Source organism: Mastigoproctus giganteus, chromosome 4 (assembly GCF_048544385.1).
Source record: "Mastigoproctus giganteus isolate SK-2022 chromosome 4, ASM4854438v1, whole genome shotgun sequence".
NCBI lineage: Eukaryota > Metazoa > Arthropoda > Arachnida > Uropygi > Thelyphonidae > Mastigoproctus > Mastigoproctus giganteus.
In genome coordinates, this window is record NC_143578.1 from 210,770,251 (window position 1) to 210,794,755 (window position 24,505).

At 35.8% G+C, this 24,505-nt stretch overlaps 1 protein-coding gene across 1 annotated transcript in view; it reads right to left on the minus strand.

The window, feature by feature from the left end:
• The window catches only part of Dip-B (Dipeptidase B), a 107,457-nt gene that overhangs the window by 45,377 nt on the left and 37,575 nt on the right, over positions 1-24,505 (minus strand). The window contains exons 3-6 of the mRNA XM_090372031.1: positions 12,632-12,700; positions 9,543-9,625; positions 8,895-9,006; positions 1,430-1,558 (exon numbers count right to left, since the gene is read on the minus strand). Of these exons, the coding sequence (XP_090228157.1) occupies positions 1,430-1,558; positions 8,895-9,006; positions 9,543-9,625; positions 12,632-12,700 (393 nt within the window). The remainder of the gene's footprint in view (positions 1-1,429; positions 1,559-8,894; positions 9,007-9,542; positions 9,626-12,631; positions 12,701-24,505) is intronic.

Here is a 24,505-nt window from a genome sequence, read left to right on the forward strand (position 1 = left end):
ATAGTAGCCGCCAGCTGCAATGGCAACCTGGTGGTGCTGCTTTTATCAAACAAACTCTAACAGCGTTGATGAGACTACTATCCAGGCAAACAAAAAAATTTTTCCAAACGATTTGACTCATATATTGAGGGTTTTGTATCAATGTTAACTACAAAATTGCATTTTATTTTTGCGATAACTTTAGTTTTACATTATACATATCATGCCATAGAACTGTATCTTTCTCTAGTACTTTACAAGTTAGCTTAGGCTGTAAGTACATTTCCGGTAAACCAAAAAAATGTCAAATGACTTTTTTTTTGGTTAATTATAAAAACATCAACTACAAAATGATTTTGTAGTTAATGTTGTTTGACACTAAACCCTCAATATTACTGTGGTTAAGGAAGATCCATATTTTTCTTATGATTTTTGTGCATTTAGTTTTCATTTATTAGTCAACAAATAGAATGTATCAGAAGTCAGAGTGTAAAATTTAAAATCACACCAGCCTCCATTGACCTCTGGCCCACCAGGGTTTCCCCAGTAAGTCTTATGGCCAGTCTGCCTCTGCTTGACTTTGATGTTATAATATTTTTTCCTTTCTTAACATGTTGGAAAGTACATAATTTTCATCTCAAGCACATCAAGTTCAGGAAGTGATAGCCGGGTAGTGAGGTGCGAGGGTACATAAATTATGTTATTTATTATTTGGTTTTTAGGAGCATTAGCAACTAAGGCCATATTGCTCCAGGGATATGCGGTGGTCATTCCCTGACCTTTCTGCATCCTCCGTATTTGGTGAGGGTACATAAGTACACATGCCTTGAATGACCGGGGTTACTCAAGGCGTGTGCCTTGAGTGGCTGCTAAATATGGTGCTGTTTCTTAAATTCTCTCTATCTTATGAACTCCTCTGACTGTGTGGTCATCCTGGAGTATAAACAGAAAATTTATTTTATTTTTATTTATGTTCTCCCAATCATGAAGGTATTTGCACATTGATTTTTTTGACTTCCTACTTAAGTTAGAATACATGAATGTGCCTAAGTGCATCTTTATTTAATATTTAGCCTAGTTGTATATATTCTTTGATTTGACTAAATACTTAAGTTTCTGTGAAATGTATACATTGATAAAGCTTATCCTGTTTCTATATACTTCAATGTATGGTTTTTGGAATACTATATAAACATAGCTGTGCTTTTGGTGAACCAAAAAAATGTGTTACAATTTTTTATTATTCATAACTGTGATAACCAAGTGTAGATTTTGTACTCTATGCCTGGGAGTTATTCTCTACAGCTGTTGTTACTAATTTTCTATTTACAATTTATTTTAAAGAGACAAACTCATTTTATGATCATTTTGTACATATATACAACAAAAAGAAAAATATGGTTACCAAACAACTATATATATATAGAATATTAGCACAACAAACTATTACTGACCTTCCACTTTCAAGTGCCATGGCTAAATTCAATACATGATCTTTATCAGTATCTTTTATGTTACAGATGCCCAGTATTTCAGCTTTGGAAATCCTTTCAGGTATAGCTTCTCTGATTTCTAGAGGCTTAAATTAAAGAAAACAATAATTAAATAAATAAATATGCACAGATACTAGTACCATAACATATTTTTAATCTATTGAGTCAAGTTCTTAAAATGCATAGTATAATACAATTCATAACAGCAAAGTAAATTAAAGAATTAAATTATATTTAAGTTTTATATATAACACACACGTGTGGGTGTGTACGTGTGTGTGTGTACGTGTGCGTATATAAAAAAAAATACTTTTAAATGATCTTAGTAATAGATATATAAACCAGCCCTGTATGGCATGAAAGCCAGAGGACCAATGGGAATGAGATAATAATAATCAAGAGAGAATGGTGCGATATATTATATAAATATATATATTTAAGTTTTATAACACACACACAAATATTGTTTAATGATCTTAGTAATAGATATTATTAATAGAGAGAGTGAGAGAGAGAAGTAAAAGGGAATCACCAAGAGAGAAGAATGATGATATCCAGCTCAGGACCCTGGGTGTGCCAAGCCCATATTCACCAGATGTGAGCCCCTCCCTGTATGGCATGAAAGCCGGAGGGACCAATGGGAATGAGACAATAATAATCAAGAGAGAATGCAGCAACATCTAGATATTTGTTCTTTACACTTCATTTGTTTCAAGACTGGCATATTGCACATATGTCATTTCTTATATAATTTACATGGGAAATATATAATAAATATATTATATAAACATATACATGGTGATTCAGGAGGAACAGTAAATATTTTTGGACATTATAGTATCAAATATTCTAAGTAAAAAAGTTCATATAAACATGTGTCCAATTCTCAATGGATATGGAGATACAGCTGTCTGAAACTGGCACAGGCACAAAGCCATTATGAGAGGTATTAAAGAGCAATAAATGACTTATCATTTGTATTTATCGACTTTTTGAATGATACAAAACACAAATAATTGACAATTTTTTTCGAGTTCACAATAAATGTTTGAAAATCCCACTACCAACCTCAATGCACTTTGCAACTCTTGTGGTAATATGGCGTGTTGTTCTAAGGTCGTCTTTGCATTCCTTTATGAGGGCAGCAGTATCCAAAATGTGTGTGAGCAATTTGTCTCTTGTATTCACCTTTTCTTCATATCCTGGGGCCAGCTGTCTGGAATATGATACTCGACGACTGGCTCCTGAGGGACTACCCACACACTACTCAGCTTTCTTACGCCGACGACATGATCGGCATCGTCATCATCAGCAAGGGCCCCCACCCGCGCCACCATAGAAACCAGGCTATGGTTGTTCTCTCTGCTCTGTCCGTATGGGTCACGGAAAATAAACTCTCAGTCTCCACTGAGAAGAGCAAAACCCTCCTATTAAAAGGCAAACTGGACTTCTCCAGACCTCCTACCATACGTTTTAATAGTCGCCCACTGAAAAACTACCGATCGGAGAAGTACCTAGGAGTAACTTTGGACGACAGGAGAACTTTCATCCCCCATATCCAAGCTATCAAAGAAAAGATAAAAAATTACATCACTATGTTAGCACACTTTACCCGCAAGGACTGGGGTCTTAAAGGACCAACTCAACGCCTTCTATACTCAGCAGTATTTATACCAATTGTCACATATGGAGCTGCAGTATGGTACCACCGAATGATTTTAGTGCATGCTCAACGTAAAATTCAGCAAATTCAACGACTTATGCTACTACAAATGACCCGTGCATGTAGAACGACATCAACTGCCGCCCTACAGGTACTAACAGGCTGCCTCCCCTTGGACCTCCACGTCGCTTTTATCGGACTCTCTCATGCCATCAAGAAGAATAAGGAAGCTGAATTCCTCACTATTCAAACCCATACCAATACCGATATCAAACAGGAACATAAACGTGTGTGGCTAGAATCGATAAACCTATGGCAAACCCGCTGGAATAACTCCACAACTGGTGCAACTACTAAAATTTTCCTCCCCGAGGTAACCTACATCAACAAACAACGTTTCACTTGGTTCTTCCCAAACGTCTATGCTTCCTTCCTATTAACTGGTCACAGGTCCTTCTACAGTTGGGCCTAGTCGAGGATGCCCTCTATTACATGCTGAGAACCTGAAGACTGGGATCATCACGTGATGCACTCATGCAACGTACACTTAGATCTAAGAATCCAACTGCTCCTAGACCTCCACACTACAGCACTTCGGCCAGAAACCAAGTTATTGGAATCTAACGATGCTTTCCACGCACTAACCACTTATGCCAACGAGGTCTTTTGTCATCGCTGGCATCACCTGCAACTCCTGAACACTACTCCTGGATAACCTCCTCCACACAGCAACTGATACCCAGCACCAGAAAACTTCCAGTCATGAAATTGAAAATTGAGCCATGTTTGAGTCTGATGCCCAGTGAATCCATGTTGTCCCAACTCTGAAGTTGGTCAGAAGTGCTGTCACCATCTGAAGCTATTTCTTGTTTGGGCCTGGAACACCAGTCGTCATTCCCGGATCAATGAAATGCCATGTGATGAACTAACAGTCTGTTCTTCCTACTCTGCGGCAATAGCAAGTGGAGGAGCTCCTTTTTGATTTGGCATGAGAATGCATCATGTCATACTACACACTCTGTAATGACTCTGTATGAGAACAACAAAATATAAGAGCTTTGTGCATGATCAAAGCATTGACCTTAACCTAATTGAACTCCTGTGAGATAAACTGGAACATTGGCTTCAGCCAAAGTCAACACATTCACAATCAGTAGCTGAATTTGATTAAGAATCATGACCCAGAGCAGCAAAGCAACAGGCACAAAGTAGCGAGAGTACTGCGGCTTGGGGGGAACCGAAGGGGGCGATTCACCGATGCATCACAGTCTAAAAAATGTGCGAAATGTGAAATGTTTGCAGACCTATCTAGAACAGGACATGATCTAGCCAAGCAGGATGACTTTCTGAGTGCTAGGTGCAGAGAGTGTGAAGAAATTAGGTGTCAAATCGGTGTTCTGATGGGCGTCTATAATACCCTCGAAGATATATGAGAGGCCCGTCAAGCTCTCAGCTGCCCAAATCAACACCAGAGCTCATTCCTGTGCATCAGGCAACACAGCAGACATCTCCAAGGCAGAATGTGTTGATCCCACAGGAGCCAGTTACTGTCGGTGACTCGATTGTCAGGGAGACAGGGAATATATTATGCAAAAAAAGTATAGGTGAAACAGGACCAGGATATGTCTGCCAGGAACAAAAGTTGATGACTTTGTAGAGCAGATATCATCTTTTAAGGGCATAAAAGGTGATATTGTTGTATACGCTGGTACAAATGACCTTAACTAAGCGAGATGCAGATTTACTTAACAAGAACAGGTCAATGGTGAAAAAAAAAGTAGCGAGTTAGGGTTAAATTTGGCACGATAGGAGGAAGTATATGATGAGAGCCTTGTCAATAAATTCAGCCCTGGAGAGATTGTGCAAGGCTCATGGGGTAGAACTTTTTTCAGCACGGTCTGTGCATGTTAATAGGAGAGACTGCTTTTGCAGGGATGGAATACACTTAAATAGAAAGGGTGCAAGAATATTTGCTGATGCTATCGAGGCAGCTTGAGGGAATTCACAGACTAAAAGGTCAACAGTAGCCGCAGGCAGAGGCGAAAATGATCCTTTCACTGCTTCTATTGGAATAAGCAGCAGCCTAGAGAGCAAGTTGCTGGGGTTTTCAAGAATTGCTAGGAATCAGCATAGAACAATTAAATACATGGGCTGTGTTAGGGTAAATAAGAGTAAGAACAGGTGCATGTACACCAATGCTAGAAGTATAGTAAATAAATTTGATGAATCTGAAGTGCTGATCAAGACATCAAAGGCAGATATCATAAAGATATCAGAAACATGGTGTCACACAGATATAAATAGTGCAGAATTGGAATTTGGGGAGTCCATGTGTATAGAAAGAATAGACAGGGTAGGAAGAAGAGGTTATGCTGTTAATTAAGAAACACAAAATCTAAGGAAATGCATCCAGTTCACATAGATGGTCAGTGCAATGTTGAGTCAGTTTCCTGTGACATAAACACTGGGAAAGGGAAAATGAGAGTAGGAGTGTGTTATAGGCCTAATGACTCTGATGAGTACAATGAACAATTATACAGAGAAATAGAGTGGGCCAGTAACTCATAATTTCTTGTAATGGGGAATTTTAACTTTCCAGATATTGACTGGAACTTGTGGGTTGGTCAATCACACACTGGCAGGACTTTTGTGGATTTACAGGAGGATTGTTTTCTACAGCCACATGTTCGAGGGGCAACCAGAGGGAGTAATGCTCTTGATCTGAAATAAGAATTTGCAGATAAAGGAACCACTAGGTGACAGTGATCACAGTGTACTGATGTGGGATTTACTCAAAGATTTAACTACCATCAAGGGTAAAGGGAAGGGTTTTTGCTTTAGTAAAGGTGACTACAGTGGTCTCAGACAGTTTTTAAATTCTATACAGTGGGATCAACTGATGATGTTAAAAACAGCGAATGCTAAATGGAAGCCTTCAAGGAATTAATCTTGGAAGCTATTAGGCTTTTCATACTAAGAAATACTGTTCAAGATTTGGACCTGAATGGATGTCAGATGAACTAATAAAGACTCGTGGCAGAGAAGAAAAATGCATGGAATGCACATAAATTATCAGGTGACACAGAAGACTGGAAGATATAAGCTACTCTGTAATCAAGTCACAAAGCAGGTTATCAAGCGAAGGCTGATTACGAGAAATCCTTGGCAAAGGATGCAAAGAAAAACAGCAAAAACTTCTTTACTTATGTAAACTCTAGAAGGAAAGGGATAAATCAAATAGGTCCACTTGATATTGATGGTTCAACTTAATGATCATGCTCAGATAGCTGACAAACTGAATGAGTATTTTGCATCTAGATTCACACATGAGGAATTCCGTAAGGAAGGGGAGGACAGAAGTTTACTAAACTCTAACAGGGAACTAAATGATTTTGTAATAACGGAGAGCAAAGTGGAGGAGAAATTCAGGGGATGACCCCATGGACTGGAGATGTCCAAGTGTATCCCCAATTCACAAAGGGGATTCAGAATGTGACACAAATAATTATAGGCCTGTTAGTTAAACTTCTATTCCAGGGAAAATAATGGAGTCACTGGTTAAAGAAGCATTGCAGGGTCATATAGACAAGACTGCAGTAATAGTTCAGACACAACATGGGTTTGTTAAGGGGAGGTCTTGTCTGACCAATTTGATTGGATATTACGATGTGGTCACAAAGGAACTGGATGATGTCATATTTAATTTTGATATCATATACTTGGATATTACAAAGGCTTTTGATACTGTTGCACATGGAAGACTGCTGTACAAATTGGAGCAATGTGACATTAAGGGCAAGTTGCTGCTATGGATAAAGAGATGGTTGAGTGGGAGAAGACAGAGTGGTAATCAATGAACTGCTCTTCGTGGACTTATGTTATTAGTGGAGTCACCCAGGTTTCGGTGCTGGGCCCATTGTTGTGTGTTTTTATCAATGATATCGATGAAGGTATATCAGGCTTAATGTTCAAGTTTGCAGATGATACAAAGGTTGGCAGGGTTGTTAATGACCGTAAAGATAGTATGCTACTGCAACAGGATCTAGAAAAGTTAGGCAGATGGGCTGAGAAGTAGCAACTGAAGTTTAACATTGACAAATGCAAAGTACTGCATGTGGGTAGCAGTAATCCAAGAGAAATGTACCAACTGTGTGGTACTACATTCAGAGAAGTGGAGAATAAAAAAGACCTGGGGGTAGATAACTGTGCAGTTAGATATGAAGTTCTCTGAACAGTGCAGATAGGCTGCCACAGCAGGTCTTGTCAATGATATATAGGAATTTTACTAGCAGCGATTAGGGGGTGATTATCCCCTTGTTTAAAGTAATGGTTGGGCCACACCTTGAGTACTGCATACTGGCCAGGAGGCCTCATTTTAGAAAGGATGTAAAGTTGCTAGAATGAGTACAGAGAAGGGCAACAAGATTGGTGAGGGGGAACAAAGGGGTGCTCTTATGAAGAAAGGCTTAAGATCTGCAAATTGCAGCTCCTGGAGACTAGGCACATGCGAGGTGATCTGATTGAGGTGTATAAGGCCTTGAACAGTGTGAGTAAGCTCAATGCTGATGGGATTCTTCCACTTGCTCAGATTAAGAACGTGAGGGGGACACAAATTCAAATGGAAAGACAGTTCTAGAATAGATGAGTGGAAGTTTGTCTTTAGCTAGTGGGTAGTTGATAGCTTAAATAAATTTAAGGCTGAATTAGATCTACATTTGGAGTGACTGGATAGGTGAAATGGGGAGGGTTGTTTTTTTGTTTTTTTTTAGCTGTTGCTGTATAAGCTTGCTTTCTTGTATCATATGCCTCAACTAATGCTAACTGTCTGTTTTGTTGAAGGAGGAATCAACCTAAATACTGCTTTCTTATTATCAAAAATTAGTTCAGTCTACTGAGAAATATGTAATTAAGGCAAAGGTGAGCCAACACATTATCAAATACTATATCAATAAAAGGCTTCTGTTAATATATGTAGCAGTCCTGCCAACTGTCACTCATTTGGAGAGGAATGGCTTCAAGTTCCATTGTTAAAAGGAGGACTTTCTAAAGACCTCTATTATAGCCAAGCTGAAGTTAGCTGATCTCGGCCAGAGGGAGAAGAGGTTCTCCTTAAATTACCCAAGGTACTTCAGTATAAATAACATAAAAATTACTGGTCTCTGAACACACACAATATACATGTACATTACAGAGCACTATTTTGGCAGAGTACCAAAGCAATGGATTTAGAACTCTGCCAAAATAAATCAAAGTACTAAATCAATTGTCTTGAATAAGAACACGTAAACTTCAAGCACCTCCATTTCATAAATTGAAAACTGATGTATAAGCAGCCTTGTCTTGAAATTGGCTTAGTAATTTCTTTCTTTCTTTCTTTTATAATATTTGTAATTATTTAAAAGAACAATGATCCCAATACTAAGAAAAAATAAAGGAAAAAGAAAAGAAAAAATTCTTCACAGTTGAATAAGCAGCTGGTTATCATTCTAAGATGATTGATTGATAGATAGATTTGGTTTTTAATGCGGCATTAGCAGCTAAGGCCATAATGCGCAAAGTCAATTCCTAGATGTATCCTGAAATTTTACCACAAACAAAATAATTAATAAATAAAAAGGCCACCTTGGATTCAAATAAATAGAATATTTGACTATGTACAGATATAAATTTTTCTGTTTTCATGAAATAAGTCCATAATTCTAAAATAAAACAGTTCTATTTTACAGGTGAAATTCATTAAAGTGTGATAAAAGGCTTACCACATATAATGCATGTAAAGCACCTAATATACCAACAAGTGCACTGTATTTGAAGCCACCATCCCCTGAAGGTAGAAGTAAGGCTAATTTCTTAGCTCCAGCCTTAACAGCTCTGAAATAAATTAATAAAATTGGGATATATTTCTTAATTTGAAATTTTGTACAAGTATTACTCATTAATTTCTACTGAAAAATTCATTCTAAAAGAATTCAATTCAGATTCTGAGGTACACAAAAATACATAATACTCTTATATACTAAGAATTTATATTTTATTTACTACATTAATTATATTTTACACATTCTGTCGGTATGGTGCTTATAAGCATTACCTATAAAAATTAAAGATGCTTTAAAAAGTACTAATGTACTTTAAATCTTAAATTTGGATGTACATATGGAAATAATCTATAAATGACATATAAAAGCAAATTTTATGAAGTTTTAACATGATTATAGTGCACATTTCTGGATTTAAAATAACCACTACCTTTTTTGATACATTCTTTAACTCAGTAAGAACATTCTTTTAATTGATACTGAATAACATTTTCAACTGATATTGGATAAGCTTATTTACACTTTATTTATGGCTATAATGTGATAAGTAAAATAACAAACCACTATCCACGCTCCCTATGTACTAACCTTTTGATTCCTCTATATGCTGCATCAGAAAATCTCCTAACATCATCATAATCTCTATTTAACGGTCCAGTCGGACTGACAATCTAAGTTAAAGCAAAGTGAAAAAAATAAAATTAAATAAATTAATTATATTCCAAGTAGTTATTAATTTTATTCCATTAAACAAATGCAACTTGGGGAGCATACAACAACAAAACAGGAAATATAAAAGGTAAAAAAAAAAAAAAAAAAAAAATTCAACGCTCAAATCAGCAACCAATAAAAACTGCTAGTTACTTCACAATGATTAATGTTCTCCTCACTGGAAATGATATGAATAATTTCACTAAAAGAATGCCGACCGGGCTAGCCGGGTGGGTAAAGTGCCTGCCTGGCAACCCAAAGGTCGCGGGTTCGATTCCCACCTCGGGCTTGGATCAAAGTACTACAAAAACCTTGGGAGGTGCATTATGGCCACAGAAGCCTATGCGCTAACAACTACCAAAAAAAAAAAAAAAAAAACTAAAAGAATGACAAAAACTATAAACATATATGGTTCTAAGATGATATTTTTGGATCTTATATAATAAAAATACAAGAAAAAAGTACATTTTATTCATTAAAAAATGTACTTTAAATACTACAATATTCTGTGGAATTTAAAGTAAACCACTAGGAAGATAGATATTAGGTTTCTGGATTCTGCAGTCTGAAGCACAAAGTTCTTAAAGTAATTGAGATCTTATAAAAGTTGTAATCCTTCGAGCCACGTACTAATTAACATATACTATTTCCAGCATAATTTGATACTGGTTCCAAAACTATGTGCCATTTGGTAGTGACTCACACTAAACAAGAGTTAACCAAACAATCTGAAGTATGAAATAAAGATGTCAACAACATAAAATATGTAGGCTGGCTTATGACACATTTTCCTACTGTTCCTTGAAAAGTGCAAATCAGCCAATTGTTTTCAATGTCTACAATTTTTGAATATGATAAATAATAAACAAAAACATTTTAATTAGAATTAAAAGAAAATAGAGATACCTGGAGAGCAACTAGGGAGTTTCAGATTTTTTTTTTTTTTTTTTGATTTGGTAGTTGTTGGCGCATCGGCTTCTGTGGCCATATTGCACCTCCCAAGGTTTTTACAGTACTTTGATCCAAGCCCGAGGCGGGAATCGAACCCGCGACCTTTGGGTTGCCGGGCAGGTACTTTACCCACTCGGCTAGCCCGGTCGGCGGGAGTTTCAGAAACTAACATAATATTTTAATGCCATGTTGTGTAGGTTATTCTTTTAAATGAATACTTAAAATGAAAGCAGTTGTAAAGTTTTCAGAATCAATTTATTGTTAAAGAAAGCCTGTAAATCATGTTTTGTGCACATGCATGCACGCGCACACACATGCCTTCATATTAACTTCTAACTTCTTTATATTAACTATATTTTTTATATTTAGATTAATTTTATATTTAATAATTTTATTTATAATATATGATTTTATAATAATTTGTAATATATTTTATAACACAATTAATTTTATAATTTTAATAATTCCATATTTATTTGGTTTTTAATTTGTTTTTTTATATTAACATTATAACCATAAAGCTCATATCATGAAGCATTTCCCATTTTATTCTATATTTATCTCACATAATGCTTTTTATTCCTTGAGAAAGCACACAACATTATCTAGATGGCAACTTGATGATGACTTATTAGAAGGCTTAAAATATGGTTGCAACAATCTATGCACTTCTGAGTTGAATGTTGTATCTATAGCAGTAATAATCATGCTCTATTAAACTTCCTAGTTAATGCAGCAGTCTATCACTCACAACAGAATACACTTTGCCTTCATAATGAGTTGCCATGGTATAGCACTACTTTCAAACAGATAACATCACTAAGAGGTTAATCTACCATTTGCTTAAAAGATGAAATCCTACGACAGCCTGTTTCAGGACTTACGGGTCCATCAATACCAATAACTCATTCTGAAGGCAAAGTTCTGCTGCTAAAACACATGAAAGGACAAGGCAGACAACACAGATTTGGTGTTTTGCCAATTTCTTACCCATCCCTAAGTGTTACATTACTAAAAAAAAGTTGAAAAACAGATTATCCCAATCTGCTTCAACACCTTTTGGCATCTTTCATGTTTGTAAATTAAGTGAGTCACAAGTGATTGTTCACAAGCTGCAATGATGGGAGACAACATTGTCAGGATGTCATTTAGAGATGACTGCCAGCATTTAAGGAAGCTTCTTGTCCAGGGTGCCATATACACTATGACAGTAATCACCAAAACAATATACCTCAGGGGTGCCACCACATTGCACACACTTTCAGTAAAAGTACTGTAGAATACCTTTCCACATACTATAAATCTGGTAGAGACTGGACTGCAAACATGCTCTAAATGAGTGGAACCCATAACTTACATGGTCACTATCTTGTTTAAAAATGGTATGGTATATCAAAATAAAAACATTATTAAAATATCTGTTGAGGTATCCTAATAAGGGCTCACTTTACACACAAGCACACGATATATTTAATTGTTATAAATTATAAAAATATGTTTCTGCATATTTTTCAGCTGTCAAGCTGCAGCTGAATTTTCTTTAAAATCACTAGGAACAGTATGCACATATGCCATTTCAGAAACATGTAATCAGCATGGCATTTCATAATACATGTCCACCTCATAATTGAAAATATATACTAAAAAACAACGTTTAAAATAAGAATTAGATGATTCCACTTTTATTATTGGTTATTATTATAACAATAATAAAAAATTCTCAAAAACTCATGATTTACAAGACAAATAAAATTAAATAAATTCTTGTTATCCATAAAATCCTCAAATAATCCCCAGAGTTCTCTTTTGACTTAAATTTCATGTGTGAAAATCATAATTATGATTTTCATGAATTTCACACAATGCAAAGTAATAAAAAATTGTTTTTAATAAAGAACTGTCCAAAATGATCATTATTCAGAACATTTCATATTTTGGCTATTAAAATTGGTCATATAATTAAATATAAAAAAATTTAGATTAAAACCTGATATCTTCCAATTAAGTATACTTACAAGTCTTCTTAGAGTATCTGCTTCAGGAAGAGCAACAAAAGATACTTCCTTTTCAAAAGCTTTATCAACCTAGAAGTAATAAAGGATTTTTTTAAATTCCATTCCTGTAATCAATATTGCAATTCACAATTTTGGCAAATGAAATCACAAGCACTTTCACAGCTTTGATAAAATCCTTCAAAAAAAACACACCTACAAAATTAGCATACAATAACATTTTAAGAAACTATAGTGTTGCATAACAAAATTTAGTATCTTTAACTGAAAAAATAAAAACTTTTTATGTATCTAAATGTAATGAACATTACACATTTGATTACTCAAGCATTAGCTTGTTTGTGATTTAGACCTAAATGGATGTCATGAACTGATAACACTGGTGGCAGAGAAAAATTCATGGGATAATTATAATTTTTCTGAAGACAGATAAGAACCTACAATAAGTATAAACTTGTCTGCAATCAGGTCACTGAAGGTGCTAAACAAACTGAGGAAGAAGTCTTTGGCTAAGACTCATACAAAGAAAAGTAGCAAAAAATCCTTTGCTTATGGTAACACTAGTAGGAAAGGGAGAAACCAAATTGGCCCACAAGATATGAATAGCATAACCATTAATGATCGTCAGGTTAATGAAAAACTGAATAAATATTATGCACCTATATGACACACGTGAAGAAGATATTAGGGATGCGATACCAGAAGTATACCAAGTTATAACTGGGAGTAGAAGAAAATTATTAAAGTAAACAAGGCATCTGTGTCTGACAAAATCTATCCAATTATATTAAGTAAACATTCAGTTGCATTATGAGAGCAACCATAATTAAAAGAAGTGGGGAGCAAATGTATCCCCTAATCACAAAAAGGGATCAAACATGAAGTGAGTAATTACTCACCTACAAGATTTCTGTTCCAGAAAAAATAATGGAGTCCACTGTTCTCCCCAGAAAATTTTGCCAGCTGGGTGGAATTATGCAGTTGCCGGGCGGGGAAGTGTAATACTTTGCAATACTATAAAATTTTCTGTTATTTATAAATGTGACTTAAACCATTCAGAGCAAAAATTAATTTCATAATTTAACATCATATACTCCTGTCGCATTGACCACGATTGCATAGTAGGTTCAAATTAATACTAGCAGTATTATACGGTTGTTTGTTTGTTTGTTTGTTATTTGGTTTTTAGGAGCATTAGCAACTAAGGCCATATTGCTCCGGGAGTATTGTACGGTACTGCGAGAATCGCTTAAATTTTAGTTGGGTGGTCAGTTAAATTCACCGGGCAGTGTGCCTATTCAATAGGTCCTGGGTAGAATACTGGAGTCAATGATTAAGAAAGTAATGCAGGATCATCTTGATGGGAATGCAGTTGCATGGCAATCACAGCACAGATCTCAATTACATTTAATCTGTCCACAGAACGAAGAAAATTTTCTATGTGAGATTACGAGGGGCTTCACTGGGTACGCATTGTTCACACCTCTAGCCTACAAGAAATTTAGGCAATAGTGCTGTTACTAAACATAATGGTAATCTTTTTATCTTAAGAGACTGCCATCTGAAACTTACTAGTACCCATAAAACCTATCCAACTACCTGTCCCACATTTGATTGGATACTATGACGTGTTTACAAAGGAACTGGATACAATATAATTTTGATTTCATATACTTGGATTTCAGGAAAGCTTTCAATACTGTTGCAAATGGCAGACTACTGTACAAATTGGAGCAGTATGGTATTTGGGGCAAGTTACTACAATTGATAAAATGATAGTTGAGTGGGAGAAGACAGAGTGGTAATAAATGGACACTGCTCTACGTGGACTAATGTTATCAGTGGAGTCCGCCAGGGTTCGGTATTGGGGCCCGTTGTTGTTTTCTGTATTTATCAATGATATTGATGGAGGTATATCAGGCTTCATGTCCAAGTATACAGATAATACAAAGGTTGCCAGGGTTGTTAATAACAGTAATGGCAGTGTGCTACTGCAACAGGATCTAGAAAAGTTGGGCAGATGGGCTGAGAAGTGGCAACTGAAGTTTAACATTAACAAATGCAAAGTACTGCATATGGGTAGCAGTAACACCATAGAAATGTACCAACTTGAAGTACTACACTCAGGGTGGTAGAGAATGAAAAAGATCTAGGGGTAATTGTGCAATCAGATATGAAATTTTCTGAGCAGTGCAGACATGCTGCCAGCACAGGTCATGGGGTATAGTCAATGATATACAGGAATTTTGCTAGCAGGGAAAAGGATGTAATTATCCCTTTGTATAAGCAATGGTCAGGCCACGTCTTGAGTACTGTGTACAGTACTCAAGACGTGGAGCCCTCATTTCATTTTAGAAAAGATGTAGAGTTGCTTGAGCGAGTACAGAGAAGGGCAACCAGATTGGGGAGAAGAAAAAAGGGGTGCTGTTTAGAATAAAGGCTTAAGTTCTGCAAATTGCAGCGTCCAGAGACTAGGCATCTGCAAGGTGATCTGATTGAGGTGTATAAGGCCTTGAATAGGTTGAGCAGGCTCAATTCTGATGGGATTCTTCCGCTTGCTGAGATTACGAACCTGAGGGGGCATAAATTCAAATTGAGGAAAGACAGTTGTAGAACAGATGTGCGGAAATTTGCCTTTAGTCAGCAGGTTGTTGATTGCTGGAACAAACTTCCATCTGTCGTTGTGGAAGTTGGTAGCTTAAATAAATTCAAGGAAGAACAGGATAAACTTTTAGAGGGAATAGATGTGTGAAATGTTTTTTTTTTGCTGATGCTACTAAGCTTGCTTTTTTGCATGACATGCCTCTACTACTACTACAACATACTGAGAAGTCAAACTACTTTCTATATAGCCAGTGAGCAGATCAAGGGTATTCCACATTCGTACAATAGGATCTGGTCAACCTTGTACTATAAGCACCCTGTTAGAGATTTAGGAAAGAGTGGTTTTCCTTCGAATAAAGTGACCAGACGTCCCGGATTCCAGTCGTTTGCCCCGCATTGCAAACTGTCCCGGATTGGACATGTAGTCTCCATACTTAACGGCAAACATAATGCAAATCATCTGCATTATGTTTGCTGGGAACCAATGGTACAACAGAAAGATTTTTTTCAGTAGTAAATAAGGTGTGGACGTCAAAAAAAAAAAAAAACTGATCGTTGAAATGCCAAAAGCAATACTACAAGTTAAGTGCAATTTTGCTAACTAATTTTTGTGAAGAATTTTATGAATAAATAGAAAATAAGGGAGAATTATTAAGAAAAATTCACTCAGCAGAAAAATATATTTAATTTCTGTTTTTATTGTTAAAAGATGTATGTATTATTATTATTATTATTTCACAGAAAAAAAACCTAACCTTTTTTCACTAAACAAAAATGAAAATCAATTAAAAACGTATCCCCTCTAATAAGCATTTTTTCCCCTTCTAATTACAATTATTTTTCTCAGTTCTCACAACTTTCTGTTCGTTACGTAGCGTAATATGAGGGGTATTGTATACTGAACTTCAGCCTTCACAAAAAAGAAAAAAAATATATATATATATATATATATATAAAAGTAAATTAGAATGATAATTTTTAAAAATAATAATAAATAATGCCAGTAGCATGGCAAGACAGAAGAGCAAAAATAGTCAAAATTAAACATAACAATCAAACCAACAGGGAAGAGAAGGGTAAAAAGAGTAAAAATATTGCAGCAGAAACTCTCCAAGACAATTTTGAAAATCTAAATGCAAAGATAATAATCAATTAAAGTTTGAATACCAATTAATTAGAAATTTAACGGCACCCCCTCTGACGGGCACCAAGTCCAAATTTATGTGAAATATCACCAGCAGAGATGTAAACCAACTACAATAAAATAAAACAAAAATAGACTAACCATTACGCCCCATCTCAATAGAGGACCAAAATTTTGACTAAAGTTTAATTTTGACTATTTTGCTCTTCTGTCTTGCCATGCTACTGGCATTATTTATTATTATTTTTTTAATTGTCATTCTAATTTACTTTTATATTTCAAGCATCATGTACAGGAATATGCTTTTTGCTGCATCTGATGTTTGCTTTACCTTTTTATTTTTTATTATGAAAGATTCAGTTTTCAACTATTTCAAACATTATTCAAATTTATGTGTGTGTGTATATATATATATATATATACACAGTGCTTTTTTTGGGACGGTACACAACGGTACGGCATACTGGCACCTTTATTAATAGTGACGTGTGACATTTGGATGCAATGTACTTCGAAATTTATAATATTCCGTAAATTTTTTCACATGTTTACCTACTATTCAAATAAGCTTAAAATGATTTAACTAAATTTGCATTTTTCACTGTCTATTGTTAAGATATTTTCTATATAAAACTGTATAACCATTTTTATAATTCTAAATTACATAGTCGGACCTCTGTTTAATTATTTTGAATTCCCCTTGGAAAGTTGCATTTAAAGTTGAGCGAATAAAATTTTCATATAACGAACGGATTAGGAGAGAATTAACTCGGTACGCACTGTTCGCATTTCTGGCCTTCAGGCAATTAGTGCTGTTGAGCAAATTAAGAGAGCTAAAGGGATTACCATTCTACAACTTAAATGGTACCTGGTAAAACTTATCCGACCACCTGTCCCACATACAGAGAAGTTGGGCTGGTGAAGATGCTATGCTATGTTATTTTTGGTTTTTAGGAGCATTAGCAACTAAGGCCATATTGCTCCAGGATATGTGGTGGTCATACCTTGACCTTTCTGCATCCTCCGTATTTGGTGATCATGGGCTCGAACCCCAGTCTAATCAAGAAGCAGGTGCTACGCACTGCTGCTCCTGCCAACCTGGCTACAGAGGCGCCGCTGGTCAAGAATGAGCAGTTCAAGGTGTATTCCCAATGGGCTCTGGCCCACCTTCTACTGCAGTGGAGTCCAAATCTTTTCCTGTACATCGGCCATATTAAAAAAAAAATTCAAAGTTAGATTTCTTTAGTGTGTTACATTTTCCATATCTTGTTGCATATAAAAGTAAAATTGAAAATATTCAAAAATTTTATTAAGTACAATACACAATTATATTTACTGAAAAAAACATTTAATTAGAAAATGTTTTTGATAATTAACAAAATTTAAAATAATGTTTTAGTTCACTTTCCTCGCAGGCCGTAGGTTGGACACTGCTGTGAATCAACTGTAAGTGCCCCGTTTGAGAATTAGAAAAGCGATTTTCTTTTACCGCGACAAATAATCATCTGTTGTTTCGCGGAAGTGCGTTTTCCACATTTTTCCGAAAATTTTCCCTATCTCTGTTTACATGGTCACAGTACCTGAATATCTGAATGACACTGACATTTTGGACAATTTCAAAAAAATAAAAATAAAATAAAATAAAACATTAAAATTTAAGAACAATACCAATTTAAGTGACAATACCAATGACGAGAGAAGGAAAACGAGGACAAAGAAGGTATTAATCCTTCTAAACATGAATTGCTGGCATTTGGTGAAAATGAAGTTAGAAAATTGTCAATTAGAGTTAAATGCGATTTGTGGATACCTAACTGATAAGGTTTCCAAAGAATTGAAGCATTTGATGAACGCTCTAAGTACGATACCAAATGTCATCAGGTGAATGTGAATGAGGATTTTCACAAATGAATCTGATCGCCAGCCCAACCAGCACTTCGTTGATGGCAAAAACAGTTTCATCACTACTGTTGCTTAAAACTGTAGGCCCACCGCTGACTCGCTGCGATCCAGCAAAATATGTCGATTCGTGGCTGCTTCAGAAACGTCATTCAGCAACCGACACACAAAGAGGAGGAAAAGAAGTCAGCATAGAGTGTTCGATGAGAACTTAATAAAAATTTAGAATATTCTACAAAAACTTTATTATGAAATTATTTTTACTTATTTTACTCACATTTTACTTATTTTTTTATATACATGAATAATAAATTTATGCTTAATAAACTGTGTTAATATACTTAATTTCTTGTTCTTATTCTAAAAACATTACTACTAAAGTAACAATATCAGGGGGAAAGAAATTTGAGTACTACTTCTCATATCCTCTTAATTTTCAATTTTTCCTGATAGCAAAGAATGAGTACCAGCACCTATCTGTTTACAAAAAAAGCACTGTACACACACACAAACTATATATTTTTTTTTAACAAAGTTTAATGAAATGATGTATTTAATTTATATTTTGTATGTGAATATTTTTTATATATAAAAAATTTAAAAAAATGTGTATATTGTTTCTAAAGCGGTTGAAAATCCCCCCCCCCCCCAGATGCCCAGCATTGGAATGCTAAGAATCTGGTCACTTTACCTTCAAGCCAACAAGGGGTCATCTGTTGTTTAGTTGAAGTGAATCATCCACACTTTGCCATAAATTTCCCCTATTTCTGTTTATATGGTCATAGTAATTGAATATTTCAGTGTCTCAGATATTTTGGAAACAGTTTTAAAAATAATAATAATAAAATTCAAATTTAAGATAGTTTTGTAAACAAGAGGAATGTTTTTTTTTTTTTTCAATTTCTTCTTTAATCAGTCTTTCTATGCAGTACCGATGTCCACTTCTTTTCTTTGATGGCATGTCTAAAATTAATTGGGCTTTGATTGTTATATTTAAATTATAAATCACAATATTCACAATTACCTGTTTATATAGCAAGCACAAAAACACTATACACACATTATTTATAATTTCTAACTCATTCAGTATTGCAAAACATACACAGTGCTTGAATTGCGAACTGTTGTGCATTCGAGCATTTGCTGATGAAGCAGTTACCTGATCGGTCCCTTCAAAGTTGTGTTCTGTATGGCAAATAGATCCATGCTGGTATGCAGTATGTAATCAGATTTAAGGATGGATGCAGGCTTGAAGTGCTTTCTGAGAACACGCCATTTGGCAAAAAATATATTTTTCACCCCATCCACTGCTCTGATCCTGGTGCGACATCTAGGGGCACCATTTCGTCAACTAGCCTTGGTTGTCCAAATAGCTTGACACATGGCCTGTCAGTGGCACCCTTCTGATACCAGCAATACTTGGCACATGCCTCAATGCCAAGGCATTCCTAAGCTACTGCTTGTATGACCAATCTGATTAGCTATTATGACAAAGTAACAAAGAAGATGGATGCAAAAAATAACTTTAACATTATATATATTATTGCCGTATAAATTGGTGAAGTTTAGAATTAGTGACAAGTTACCGTTGTGAATAAAGGGATTGGTGAGTGGTAGACGACAAGAGAATACAGTTGTGCCCCCATATCTGCTGATTCAGTTACAGTGGTTAACCACAGGAAAAAAAACTTAACACGCACTACTTGCATGTCCAATACGATGCTTCCCTTTATTTTTTGCGATGTCAATTTTAAATCTGATAGCTTCCCTTTATTTTTTACAATGTCGCGTATGGTTTGGTCACCAACATTATAATGGTTCTTTAGAGATTTAACGGATACACAGTTTTCAAACTTTTGAATTATTTCAAGTTTTTGTTTAATTTGAAAGTGCAACTCTTGCGTTTGCCCATCATTTCCACGATTTCTAAACAACAAAAAAATAATAATAAATAATAATAATAAAAAATAAAATAATTACTACAAAAAAAATTTTTAATTTTTTTTTATTATTATTATTATTTATGACATTCCTGACATAAATAACGAAACAAAATTTGTCCTTTTGCAGTGCGACAGAACACAACAATCAATGCGACGTGATGTTTTAAATTAACCTTAAAAAACGCACAAAAAAACCTTAGAGGAGATTTGATTGAGGTGTTTAAGGCTCTGAGAGGCATCAGTAAAATGAATGAGGACAAAATATTCAAGATTATAAATGATGCTAGAACTAGGGGACATAAATTGAAGTTACGGGGGGAAATGTTTAGATTGGACTGCAGGAAGTTTTATTTTAGCCGGCGAGTTATAAATTACTGGAATAAGTTGCCTTCATGGGTGGTAGAGGCCGACAGTTTTGGGAAATTCAAAGGTCATCTGGACAGTACTTTCGGGTAAGGGAAGCGCATAAGATGATAGGTTTAATTTTCTTTTTTTTTTTTTTTTTTATTAATTATTATTATTTAGTTATTTATTTTATTTATTTTTTTGTTTTTATCATTGTTTTGTTCGGATTTTTTTTTTTTTTTTTTTTTGGCTGGTGCAGCATAAGCCATAGGCTTTCTTGCACCATGTGGCCGTTACTAATACTAAATCAAACTAAATGTTCTCTCTCTTTTTTTACTCTTGGTTTTGAGTGGTAGGTGTGACGAGTGGGGGGTTGCAAGATAATAGGTACACTAATCTACCAATGCCAATTTATAACGCCGGTTCTTGTTGCTTATTTACGACTTGCAAAATATCTGTTTATACCTATTCTAGTTATTACTTGAATCTTATATTTCTGGTTGTTTTTGGTTTTTTTTTTTTTTTAATTTGGAGTCTTGAAGTGTCCAGGTTAAGCCAATCCCAGTAAATCGAGAATTTGCTGTACTTTATTATTACTGTAATTAATTTTGGTATGTCTTACTGTAGTTATTAATGGGCACTGCTCTTTTTGGCCTAATGTTATTAGTGGACTCTCTTAGGGTTCAGTACTTGGGCCCCCTTACTGTTTTCAATATTTATTAATAATACAGATGAAAGCATATCAAGTTTATTGTTTAAGTTTGCTGATGATACACAGATTGGCAATATAGTTAATGACAGGAATCATTATATGCTACTGTAACAAAACCTAACAAAATTAGACAGATGGGCTGAGAAGTGGAAATTGGAGTTTAACAAATAAATAAATTCAAGATACTGTATATGAACAGCAGTAATCTCATAATAACGTACCAATGTTGTGATGCTATACTCAAGGTAGTGGAGGATGAAAAAGATATCAGGACAATTATACAGTCTGACATGAGGTTCTCTGAGCAATGCCGCTCATGAGGTTCTGTCAGTGATATACAATTTGGCCAGCATAAAAAACGGAGGTATTTATCCTATTGTATAAGGGTGCACATTAGGTACTGCATACAGGTCCGGATGCCTAATTTTAGAAACATGCAGAGAAGAGTACAGTTACCAAGAAAGAATTGAGTTTTGTAAATTTCAGTGTTTGGAAACTAAGCAATGGTAAGGAAACTTGACTGAATTGTTTAAGGCTAAACGGACTGAATAAACTAAATGCTGATGGCATCTTTCTCTTTCTTGGATGACACAGATAAGTGGACATAAATTTAAATTGAGAGAAAAAAAAAAAAAAAAGGGATGGTCGCAATGTAGATAGGTGGAAATATGCTTTTAGCCAAAGAGTAACCGATTGTTAGGACAAACTTCCATTTGATGTTGTGAAATTGGGTAGCTTTGAATTCTTTCACACTTTGAGCTATTAGTGTAATACGAGGGCAGGAGTGTCTATTTATATCCTAATTATCCTCCTAACTTCGCCTCCCATTAACTAAACAGCCAGACAATGACTTTTAACTGTATTACATAGCATTTACATAAAATAAATATATATATATATAGTAAAGTGTTGATAATCCAAACTAATTGGGACCGAGGTTAGTTCGGACTTCTGATTTGTTTGAATTTTTGAACTTATCAAAAATACTGCTATGGAGATAAAAAAAAAAAAAAAAGGTTTAGTGAGTTTAGTTACTTATTTTTTTGCTAAACCATTTTCGAACTTTGTTTCTTTACTGCCAGATCTCTCACTGTTTTCAGTAAGAGTAGTCAGGTTGGACAGCATTCAGTTTGTTGATCGTTTGCCGATTCATCATTGTCTGTTTGTCGATTTGTGTTTGTCACGCACGTATCATTTAATTTCATTAATTGGTAAGATAATAAAAATGTAAATCAGTGCTTTATATCTTCATTTTTATAGCCTGTGGATAATATTTCTCCGATTTTCACTTATTAGAATTGCCATTTAATAGAATCAAAATCAATTCGCAAACGTGATCACAGTAACTGGCACTTACGGTAATTATTTTATGACACCAGCATAAAAAAATTTTTTTTTAAATAATAAATTCTGGCTCATTTGGATTTTTTTCGAAGCTCTATTGTATATATATATGTGTGTGTGTGTGTGTGTGTATATATACAGGGTGTCTCAAAAATATTGGTAAACGTTTAGGGGAGGTAGGTAACATCTAAAGGAATATGAATCACATAGGAACCCATAACCGGAAACGTTACCGTAAGTCGGTACACGGCGCCGTTCGTCAGTTCATGAGAGGGAAAATTTCTGGTTTACTCATTCAAGCAGTAGTCGCCGCACGAAGAGCATGCGTTGATATACAAACTGTGAGCTGGCATACATGCACCTAGTGTATGGATCAGCAGAGGGCAATGGATGAGCCGCTCAACGAATTTATGGAGAACGCTTCCCAGACAGATGTGTACCGGACCACCGTTTGTTTGCGCGTGTGCATCAAAATTTGTGCGATTATGGGTCATTTAGAGGTAACAGGAGTAGTGCAGGCAGACCCCGTTCGATGCAAACTCCCGCCGTGGAATAAAGTGCGTTGAATGCCGTCCTGAATAATCCTACTACCAGCACATGTGCCATTGCCTCAGGAGTGTCTCATTGCAGTGTACAGTGTGTCTGGCACGATGATTCTTTACACCCCTTTCATCTCCAAAGGGTTCAGTTACTGCTCCCCCAAGATCATCCTGCATGTGTGGCTTCTGCGCAGTGGTTTCTCCAAGAAACTGTTCAAGACTTGAATTTTCCAGCCTATGTTTTGGTCACGGATGAGGCTTATTTCACTCGGGAAGGCTTATCCAATCAGCACGATGCTCATGTGTGGGCTTATGACAACCCACACAGTGTGCGCCTCCATGCGGCATAACATCGCTTTGCAATAAATGTGTGGGCAAGTATGGTCGGTGACTGCTTAGTCGGCCCATACCTGTTACCATCCTGCATGAACTTCGCTAAATATTGGATCTTTCTTGAACAAGTTCTACCAGGGTTACTTGACAACGTTCCAGCAAATGTGAGATGCAACATTTGGTTTCAACATGACAAGGCGCCTGCCCATTATGGAAGGTGTGTTCGTGACCATTTGAACAGGTGTTTTGGGCGTCGATGGATTGGCCGTGGTGGACCCGTTGCCTGGTCCCCATGCTCACCTGATTTATCGAGCCTTGATTTCTTTCTGTGGGGGGCCCTCAAATCTGTTGTGTATGAATCGCCTGTGGAGACCGAAATGTATCTCGTGGCGAGACTCGTCTGCACTGCTGCTGCTGCTACTGTCAAAGAAACTCCAGGTATGTTCGACCGTGTCGGCCAATCCATGCTGCGTCGGTGTCACATGCATCGCGTATCATGGTGGATGGTGGAATCTTCGAGCATCTGTCGTAACATCATGAAATGCATCCATCTCGTACTCCGTTGTTAATATTATGTCAAATAAATGTTTGCCACTAATTACTGTCTTGTGTCATTTCTGCTTCTTGTGCCTCTGCTACTACTTTCCTGTGACGTTTCCGGTTATGAGTTCCTATGTGATTCACATTCCTTTAGATGTTACCTACCTCCCCTAAAAGTTTGTACCAATATTTTTGAGACACCCTGTATATATATATAGTTTTTTTTTTTTTTTTTTTGATGCTATATAAGCTTGCTCCCTTGCATCATTTGCTGCCACTAATACTATCCCAAAACCCTTCATTATGGAATTTGTGGTTGAATACAGTAACGCCTTGCCATTTACAGGGGTTATATTCCCAAAAATATCCACAAACCACAAGTCTATGAGCATCTGTTGTTGTTGTTATTTTGGTTTTTAGGAGCATTAGCAACTAAGGCCATATTGCTCCGGGATATGCGGTGGTCATTCCCTG